Source organism: Doryrhamphus excisus, linkage group LG19 (genome assembly GCF_037039965.1).
Source record: "Doryrhamphus excisus strain RoL-2023G ecotype Guam linkage group LG19, RoL_Dexc_Guam_v1.1, whole genome shotgun sequence".
In the NCBI taxonomy this organism is placed as follows: Eukaryota; Metazoa; Chordata; class Actinopteri; order Syngnathiformes; family Syngnathidae; genus Doryrhamphus; species Doryrhamphus excisus.
In genome coordinates this window covers 2,706,500-2,717,262 of record NC_136375.1, presented here as the reverse complement: position 1 = coordinate 2,717,262, position 10,763 = coordinate 2,706,500, and the positions used below count along the sequence as shown (strand labels likewise).

Sequence of the window (10,763 nt, the reverse complement as noted above, 5' to 3'; positions counted from 1 at the left end):
GGAGGCATAGAGGAAAACCAAAGAGGAGGTTTATGGATGTAGTGGAGGAGGACATGATGGTTGTCGGTGTGAGAGACAGGGTTGGATGGAGGAGATTGATTTTGCTGAAGGGAAAAGAAGAAGGAATCAAGGATTGGAAATCAGTTTGGGAATCACCCCCCGCTCTGTCGTCCATGTTTATTTTCACAAATGTGTGTGTTTTGTTATTGTTGCTATTGTCGGTGGGGCAAGTATACAAGTGCATGAGTACACAGGCGCTATAACCACATAAGTATGCAAGTGTAACGGCCTTGTTGGGTCTCTGAAGAACAAAAGAATGAAAATAAAGTTCCTCTCCACTTCTGTACCCCTCATCAATGCCAACCACGTTGTGTGGCAAAAAGAGGAAGTACTTGTTTTAATGGTAATAAACACAGATTTTATATTTATGTTTCTCAACACTGCCAACTAGTGGCCAATATAAGTAACAGAGTCGGGGAGAGAAGCGGAAGGAGTGATTAATGACACGTGATGCACAAAAAGTATTATGATTGCAAAAAATGAAAATATCTGAACACCAAAAGAATGGAAATAAAGTTATTTTCCTCTCCACTTCTACACCCTACACAGACGGAACATAAATTACACAATGTAACAAAAACCACGACGGGCATTTGCTAGTGTAACGCAAATCCCGCCAGAAGTGTAAATGAAACGAGGCCCTTTTTACTAAAACCAACCATCAAAATAACATAAAACCACTTGAAATGACAAATATATCGACATAAAAACAATATACACAACACACATGACCAAATCTTAAACAACACATTTTGTCAGCTGCTCTTTAACCGGATTTACTCTCATCAATGCCAGCTGGGGGCAACTACGGAAGCCCGGGAGGAGGAGCGGAAGTGAAAGGATAAAATAAAGCACATACAAGGAAAGCCATGAAAATAGAGTAAACAAAAATAAGAAAAATAAATAAGTAATTGAAATAAAATTCTCACAATTACTAAATAATAATAAATTCACATATTTAGAAAATAAATAATAAAATGCATTTTTAACTCCGTTACACAAGCACCTAAGTGCGCAAGCGTACAAGTACCACGAGCTCCACAAGACAAAGTACACGTATTTCGCCAGTAGATGTCGCCATTTTGCTTCTGCGGTATCGGGGACCCTTTGGGAGGGAGTTGTTGTTCGCGGGCTCTGGTGCGGTTCCGCTGGGTTCTGGTAGTCGCTTCGTCCCGCAGGATCCAGCAGACATGACTCCTCCTCACAAGCCGACAGGACTCCTTCCGTCCCGGACTGCCTGTTGACTCGGAAGGCAGAGAAGAAGACGAGAAGCTCCTGAAAAAAAGAGGGCAAGATGAACTTTTCTTTTCCTGCCAGAAACTCCGTGAGGAATTTGCTGTGGGTGTTTTTCCTCGGTGTCGCCATGAGATGCTACGGTAAGATCTTTTTTTCATAATTCATATTCGTATATGAATCTTTGCCTTTTGTGTTTTGTTTTCTTTCGCTTTTATTTACCTTGTTTTCAACTTTTACAACTTTGCTACAAAAGTTTGTCGTGCATACGCAGTGGTGGTCAAAGTGTGGCCCGAGGGCTCATTCATTGCAATCGAGCAAAAAAAAAAAAAACAGCAACAATTTTTATTTTATCTTGAAATCTATGTATCATAAAAACAAAATGGCGTACCAATGAGATATTATTATTATTATACATGGGCTACAACATTAGCTAGCTTGCTAGTTTTTAGCATCCTGAATGCACTACAATGTGTTTTCTTTTTGTGAAATTGTACTTCTTGACAAAATGAGTGTAGTTTGTGGTTATCATGTGTTTAAAATGAATATTTAGTTATTAAAAAGAAGATTAGGAGTACTTTTATTTTGGTGTGGATGCTACATGTTGCTGATTGTTTCAGTATGCGTCCGCTTTGGTTGATTTCTTCAAGCGAGAAGGAGTCATCGAGGTGGGAGGGGTGATCTTATTGGGGGGGGGGGTCCTTGAAAGTGCTTTTGCCACTTGAAGTCTCATTGTGGTTTGGATGCGGTCTTCACAAGGCCTTCAAGGAGGCTCGTGTCGTTGTCATGTTAATTGTCCCCCCGCTGAGCCGAGTCTTTGTCCCTCATCTTCATTCATTTACCTTCCCCGTGGGGCGGGGGACGGGGGGCCGGGGCGGGGGAGCGGAGGTTTCCTGCTTTCAGCTCTCACCATTTGCTATGAAGGGTGGCCGCCCCTCCCCCTTTCACCCCCCACCCAGCCTTTTTTTTTCAGTGGGGCAAGAAGCAGTTCTTTTCATTCTTATCTCAACGACATGGACTCAACGGTAATAGACTTTACATTCAAAGGCCATGGACATACAGTATAATATACAGTATAATATACAGTATACACATATAATGGTAATGGTTTTATTTCATTTGAACATGCATCAGATTACAATTGAGTGCATCCCATAATCAGTTCACAGTTCCACATGTCCAAAAGGAGTAGGAAGAAGCAAAGCTTATTAAATTCTACCCCTCCATCTGGTACTTTTACAATCACTAACTGTTACATTTGTTCACTTCCTGCTTTCCATTATACCAGGGGTGGGCAAACTTTTTGACTCGCATTGATATGACAAAATTTACGGGGGGGGGGGGGGGGCAGACTATATATTTTACACGTAACAGTCCACCTGGTATTATTGTATCTGTAAAATTGTCATGCAATCTGCTATTATTATTTATTATTTTATATTTATATTTAAATATATAAAAAATAATAAAATATTATACTAATTACAATAACATTAAAATAATAATTATTATATTATTATTATGTAAAATATGCAAATATAACAATAATATTATATATAATTAATATAATAATTAGCATTAATATAATAATTATAATAATCTAATAATCTAATAATCTAATAATCTAATAATAATAATAATAATTATTATTATTATTATTATGTGCTTGTGTCCCTTTTTTCAGGAGCACTTTGTAAACAACAGACCATGTCAAAAAACGAAATTGATAAAACCATCAAAAGGTTGGCTCAGGCCATGATGCCAGGTTGTATGTTGAGTTTAAATGAAATACTTTGGAAAGATTGGGCGGGCCGTATTCAAACACTTAGCGGGCCGGATGTGGCCCCCGGGCCGTAGTTTGCCTACCCCTGCCATAATCAGTTCCCAGTTCCACATGTCCAAAAGGAGTAGGAAGAAGCACAGCTTATTAAATCCTACCCCTCCATCTGGTACTTTTACAATCAGTAACTGTTACATTTGTTCACTTCCTGCTTTCCATTAGACAGTTTAAGGTTTTCTTTGTGTTTTTTTTAAATAATGTACCTCGTACCGTAGTACAATTATAATTGAGTGCATCCCATAATCAGTTCCCAGTTCCATATGTCCAAAAGGAGTAGGAAGAAGCACAGCTTATTAAATCCTACCCCTCCATCTGGTACTTTTACAATCAGTAACTGTTACATTTGTTCACTTCCTGCTTTCCATAATACAGTTTAAGGTTTTTTTTGTTTTTTTATTGTTTTTTTAAATAATGTACCTCATACCAAAGTACACGGTGATATGAGCAATATAGTGATAAATATAGCACATCTTAATGTACAGTACACATAAAATACTGCACAACTATACACTAACATTTCCTTTGTAATTTTTTCATATTTTACCAATAAAGTTTTACTTAAATTAAGTAAAATATAAAATAAAACAAAAAAATAATAAATCAAATTGTAAATAAATTACGAATTAATTAAATGATATAAACTATTATAAGAATTGTATAATATTGCATTAAAATTTATAAATCCTCAAAAATCTATTAAATATTTAAATATATTTTGTGTATAATATGCAATTTAATTTTAATCAATTTAATTTAATTACATTTAATTAAATACTTTATTAAATGTACTGTAAATATAAAAGTACTCCATGTATACATGTATATATATCAGTCATTCATTCATTTTCTACCGCTTATCCTCACGAGGGACGCGGATAAACAAAAGTTTTACTTAAATTAAATCATAAAATTAACAAAAAAAAATCTATCAAATTATAAATAAATTAATTACTAATGAATGATATAAATGATATAAACTATTTTAAGAATTGTATAATATTGCATTTAAATATTTAAATATATTTTGTGTATAATATGCAATTTAATTTTAATTAATTTAATTTAATTACATTTAATTAAATACTTTATTAAATGTACTGCAAATGTAAAAGAGAATTTTTAAAAATAAATTAATAAATCATAAACACACATACATATCTGTAAAATGATACTCACTATTATTTCTATTAATTCAAACAAATTCAACAATAGAAAAGTCCAAATGCAAAATACACGATGTAATACGGTTCATCTAAATAAAAATATAAAATTGATTAATAAAATATGACATGTGATGTCATTTTAGCATTACTAAAAAAGTAATGGTGGATTAATTTTATCAGTATGAGATTTACGTTGTATTTAAAAGACGGACATCAAATCCCGTTTCTATTGTTGATTATTGATATTTTTATTATTGATATTTACATTTCCATACAGTATTAACGTTGACATTTGTGCCAGATGAAGACATGCATTGTCGATGCGTTGTGTGCCTGTGAGATGGATGTGTGCATGGAAGAAAAACTGTCCGGTCATACTAATGTGCATGTAAACGTTGTCATAAATCTATGAAATGACACCAAAGCTGGAATGAGTAGAAAGTCACAGCATGACTCACACATGTGCACTTAAATGCTGCTTTCAATGCCCCCGCCGCCGCCGCTTCTGCTGCTGCTGTTGCGGCTTCAAATGAGACCAGAGGCCTTCCTCTGCTGTGGGGGGGTGTTTAAGTAGCGCACGGCTATCCCTGTAATCAAACAGAACCAAAGCCCTTAGGGATCCTTCAAACCATCCCCCAAGCGCAGTACTTGTTGACTGCTTGGTCGACTCCCGAGGTCTTCATGTGTGACTCCTTCGACCAACAATCATTGCATGCTGTTGCACATAAACAAAAAAAAACTGAAAAAAAAAACAAAAAAAATGTCAAGAAGAAATAATGTCTTATGAAATAAATTCAAACAGATCATTCTGCAACATCTAAAATGTTTCCTGTGCGGGTTATTGTGTGTAGCTGCTCTATAGGAGACAACGACTTGATACAAAATGAGCACAATAGGTCCCCTTTAAGTCAATGTATTCCTCTTTATTTGTAATTATTTTTTTTACCGTTTTATTAAGTCATTATTTATGTATTTGTAATTTTTTTTACCGTTTTATTAAGTAATTATTTATTTATTTGTAATTATTTTTTACCGTTTTATTAGGTCATTATTTATTTATTTGTAATTATTTTTTAGCGTTTTATTAAGTCATTATTTATTTATTTGTAATTATCATTATTTATTTATTTGTAATTATTTTTTACCGTTTTATTAGGTCATTATTTATTCATTTGTAATTATTTTTTACCGTTTTATTAGGTCATTATTTATTCATTTGTAATTATTTTTTACCGTTTTATTAAGTCATTATTTATGTATTTGTAATTATTTTTTTACCGTTTTATTAAGTCATTATTTATTTATTTGTAATTATTTTTTACCGTTTTATTAGGTCATTATTTATTTATTTGTGATTATTTTTACCGTTTTATGAAGTCATTATTTATTTATATGTAATTATCATTATTTATTTATTTGTAATTATTTTTTAGCGTTTTATTAGGTCGTTATTTATTTATTTGTAATTATTTTTTTTACCATTTTATTAAGTCATTATTTATTTATTTGTAATTATTTTTTACCGTTTTATTAGGTCATTATTTATTTATTTGTAATTACCATTATTTATTTATTTGTAATTATTTTTTACCGTTTTATTAGGTCATTATTTATTTATTTGTAATTATTTGTTTTACAGTTTTATTAAGTCATTATTTATGTATTTGTAATTATCATTATTTATTTATTTGTAATTATTTTTTAGCGTTTTATTAGGTCATTATTTATTTATTTGTAATTATTTTTTTACCGTTTTATTAAGTCATTATTTATTTATTTGTAATTATTTTTTACCGTTTTATTAGGTCATTATTTATATATTTGTAATTATTTTTTTTACCGTTTTATTAAGTCATTATTTATTTATTTGTAATTATTTTTTACCGTTTTATTAAGTTATTATTTATTGATTTGTAATTATCATTATTTATTTATTTGTAATTATTTTTACCGTTTTATTAGGTCATTATTTATTTATTTGTAATTATTTGTTTTACAGTTTTATTAAGTCATTATTTATGTATTTGTAATTATCATTATTTATTTATTTGTAATTATTTGTTTTACCATTTTATTAAGTCATTATTTATTTATTTGTAATTATTTTTTAGCGTTTTATTAAGTCATTATTTATTTATTTGTAACTATCATTATTTATTTATTTGTAATTATATTTTTACCCTTTTATTAAGTCATTATTTATTTATTTGTATTTTTTTTTTTACCGTTTTATTAAGTCATTGTTTATTTCTTTGTAATTATTTTTTTTACCGTTTTATTAAGTCATTATTTATTTAATTGTAATTATATTTTACCGTTTTATTAAGTCATTATTCATTTATTTGTAATTATTTTTTACCGTTTCATTAAGTCATTATTCATTTATTTGTAATTATTTTTTATGATCTCAGGGAAGAACAATTAAATTAAATTAAATTAAATTAAATTAAATTAAATTAAATTAAATTAAATTAAATTAAATTAAATTAAATTAAATTAAATTAAATTAAATTAAATTAAATTAAATTAAATTAAATTAAATTAAATTAAATTAAATTAAATTAAATTAAATTAAATTAAATTAAATTAAATTAAATTAAATTAAATTAAATTAAATTAAATTAAATTAAATCAAATCAAATCAAATTATGGAAGCAGGAAGTGAACAAATGTAACAGTTACTGATTGTGAGAGTACCAGATGGAGGGGTAGGATTTAATAAGCTTTGCTTCTTCCTACTCCTTTTGGACATGTGGAACTGTGAACTGATTATGGGATGCACTCAATTGTAATCTGATGCATGTTCAAATGAAATAAAACCATTACCATTACATCTCATGCCCTTATATGGACATGTATGCTATAAAAGCACCAGGCACCACCTGCGTTTATCAGGAAAAAGGAAGTTAAATATTGAATATTTCATTTCATTAACGCAAACAGCAGACTTGAGCTTGTTGTGCCAAAGCTTTAAAGAACTGAACTCGACACATTTTTCTACACCACAAATCCTACCAGTCAATATTTTCATTGAAAATAAAGCGTTAGGGTTTATTGAGGTGTTGGAAAATAAGTATAAATTTGACACCATGAATGCCACATTGTTCTTAAATGCCAATCCGGTAGTGCGAGCATGATGGAGGTGAAGAAAGGTTTCCATGTGAAGCTTCAGCAGCAGCAGCAGCAGCAGACTGAGGTTGTGTGTCCGTAACAGTCACAAGGATTGAGTTGTAGCGCCAATGAATGAGTCAAACATGTTGAACATGTGCTTATTGACGCGCTAAACACTAGCGTCTTCTCAGGAAAGTGCTGCCGTGGTTCTGTGCGAGTGTGTGTGTGTGTGTGTGTGTGTGTGGGGGGGGGGTGACGCTTTAAGTGCTTTGCATGAATGAAGGCCACAGTCGGACATGCTGTCATTTATCCTTTATGCGCCCGATGCTCGTGTTTACACTGAAGCACCCTTTTTTTTTTCAACGGTCGGATCTCGTGTTTATTTTTAAGGCACAAGTAAACACGAATGACGGCACGACAAAGTCAAGAACATTTTGTTTCTACACCGAGTCCCTAAAAGTCTGGGCCCATTGGCGAAAATATCATAGATAAAAAAGGAACATATCATATACAGTTTCATGTCAATAAATAATCATTTTAATTCATACATCTTATCATTTTTAAATATTTCTATCTATTTTTTAATCATATTTATCTTATATCTTTATCGTCATCAATTAGTTGAATTTATACATTTTAATATTCTATTTATATTTATTTAATATTGTATTTAATATTCTATATATAGATAAATATATAATTTATATAAATTATAATGTTGAAAAGGAAAACTACATGTTTTTATGTAGTTTTTTGTAAAAAAAACATAAAAACATGTTTTTATCAATTAGTTGAATTTATACATTTTAATATTCTATATATATTTATTTAATATTGTATTTAATATTCTATATATAGATAAATATATAATTTATATAAATTATAATGTTGAAAAGTAAAACTACATGTTTTATGTAGTTTTTTACTTTTCTAAAATAAATAATAAAATAATAAAATAATTACAAATAAATAAATAATGACTTAATAAAATGGTAAAAATTAAAAAATAATTACAAATAAATAAATAATTTTATTTATTTTTATAAATAATAATAAAAAGAATAAAATAATAACAATAATTACAAATAAATAAATAATGACTTAATAAATGGTAAAAAATAATTACAAATAAATACATAATTTTATTTATTTACTTTTTTGTTATTTATATATATATATATTACAAAAAACTACATGTTTTTATGTATTTTTTTACTTTTCAACATTATAATTTCATATGTATAAAAAAAGAAATAATACATTATAAATATTCACATATTTTTGCTAAATGGATTGTAATATAATATTATTTCTATTATGTTTGCTGTACAAATAGCAATATTTTGTTTGTTATTATTTTTAAATAAGTAATGTTTTCATTAGATATGAAATTATTGTTAACATAAAATTTTATTTAATTTAAATGTAATTAAATTTCAATAATGTGAGCAAATTATATAGATTAATTCGATTTATTAATAAAAATATTTTGCTTGTATCATAAATAACATTATTTTTACAGTTTAATAATTATTTTTGGAAATGATTGTATTGTTTAAAATATTTTTGAATGTTTATTATTAATTTAACAAATCAATTTAATATATATATTATGAGACTAAAGAAGGCAATTGTATCATTTTAATATATTTTTATTTTAATTTTTAATTTTTTATTTCCTTTATTTTGATAATTGTATTTTTGTAACATTACATATTTTTTAAAATAAAAAACAATTCACTTTTTTGGGTCTATTTTGTATTGTACGTATATCTTAAACTCGAGGAACATCTCAGGCCACTTTCCACATGGATCAGGTCCATGACCACGCTCCTCACGTGAACTAAAACCAACTGAAAGCCACATGAGGAAGCACTTTGGCAGCGGCGGTTTCTTCCCTGTAAGGAAGAAACTCGAACAGAAGACTCAGTCAGTGTGATGGAGCAGAGAGAGCGAGAAAAGACTGAGCGAGGGGTCTCTTACGTACTCGCTCTACCTCCTGCACGTTTTTAGTGAGATAGAACGGCTGGAAATATGAGCTGGAAACCTCATATTACAAATATACAACATAAGGTGGCCAGAAATATTTCAGTATTGAACAAAGCAAAATTTGTTCTCAATCAGAAATCACTCCACACTCTTTATTGCTCTCTGGTTCTACCATATCTTACTTATTGTGTGGAAATATGGGCTAATAAAAAAATAAAAATAAAAATAAAAATAAAAATAAAAATAAAAATAAAAATAAAAATAAAAATAAAAATAAAAATAAAAATAAAAATAAAAATAAAAATAAAAATAAAAATAAAAAGCAATCTTCACTCGCTAAATGTACTGCAAAAAAGGTCAGTAAGGATAATTCATAATGCCGCCTACAGAGAACATACTTACTCCTTATTTCTAAAATCATTAGATTATTATGTCATTATGTCATTGTATGGTCATATCACCTCGTAATTAAATTAAATAAAATTAAATAAAATTAAATAAAATTAAATAAAATTAAATAAAATTAAATAAAATTAAATAAAATTAAATAAAATTAAATAAAATTAAATAAAATTAAATTAAATTAAATTAAATTAAATTAAATTAAATTAAATTAAATTAAATTAAATTAAATTAAATTAAATTAAATTAAATTACAAAAAATATTTAAATCATATTAGGAAAGCAGGAAGTGAACAAATGTAACAGTTACTGATTGTAAAATTAAATTAAATTAAATTAAATTAAATTAAATTAAATTAAATTAAATTAAATTAAATTAAATTAAATTAAATTAAATTAAATTAAATTAAATTAAATTAAATTAAATTAAATTAAATTAAATTAAATTAAATTATTAATTTAGGAAAGCAGGAAGTGAACAAATGTAACAGTTACTGATTGCAAAAGTACCAAATGGAGGGGTAGAATTTAATAATGATTAAATTAAATTAAATTAAATTAAATTAAATTAAATTAAATTAAATTAAATTAAATTAAATTAAATTAAATTAAATTAAATTAAATTAAATTAAATTAAATTAAATTAAATTAAATTAAATTAAATTAAATTATACTTAAATCATATTAGGAAAGCAGGAAGTGAACAAATGTAACAGTTACTGATTGTAAAAGTACCAAATGGAGGGGTAGGATTTAATAAGCTTTGCTTCTTCCTACTCCTTTTGGACATGTGGAACTAGGAACTGATTATGGGATGCACTCAATTGTAATCTGATGCACGTTCAAATGAAATAAAACCATTACCATGACATTCTTGCAAATATTTTATGACAGCTTTTCAACACAAAGGAAACAACACGTTGATGCAATGTAAAGTAAATGTAAAGTGAGTAAGTATGATAAAA

At 27.9% G+C, this 10,763-nt stretch overlaps 1 protein-coding gene across 1 annotated transcript in view; it reads left to right on the top strand.

Annotated features, from left to right (window-relative positions):
- The first annotated feature begins 1,213 nt into the window (after nucleotides 1-1,213).
- ror2 (receptor tyrosine kinase-like orphan receptor 2) overlaps nucleotides 1,214-10,763 on the top strand; it is a 51,889-nt gene continuing 42,339 nt past the window's right edge. The window contains exon 1 of the mRNA XM_078798994.1: nucleotides 1,214-1,436. Within this exon, the coding sequence (XP_078655120.1) occupies nucleotides 1,355-1,436 (82 nt within the window). The 5' untranslated portion in view covers nucleotides 1,214-1,354. The remainder of the gene's footprint in view (nucleotides 1,437-10,763) is intronic.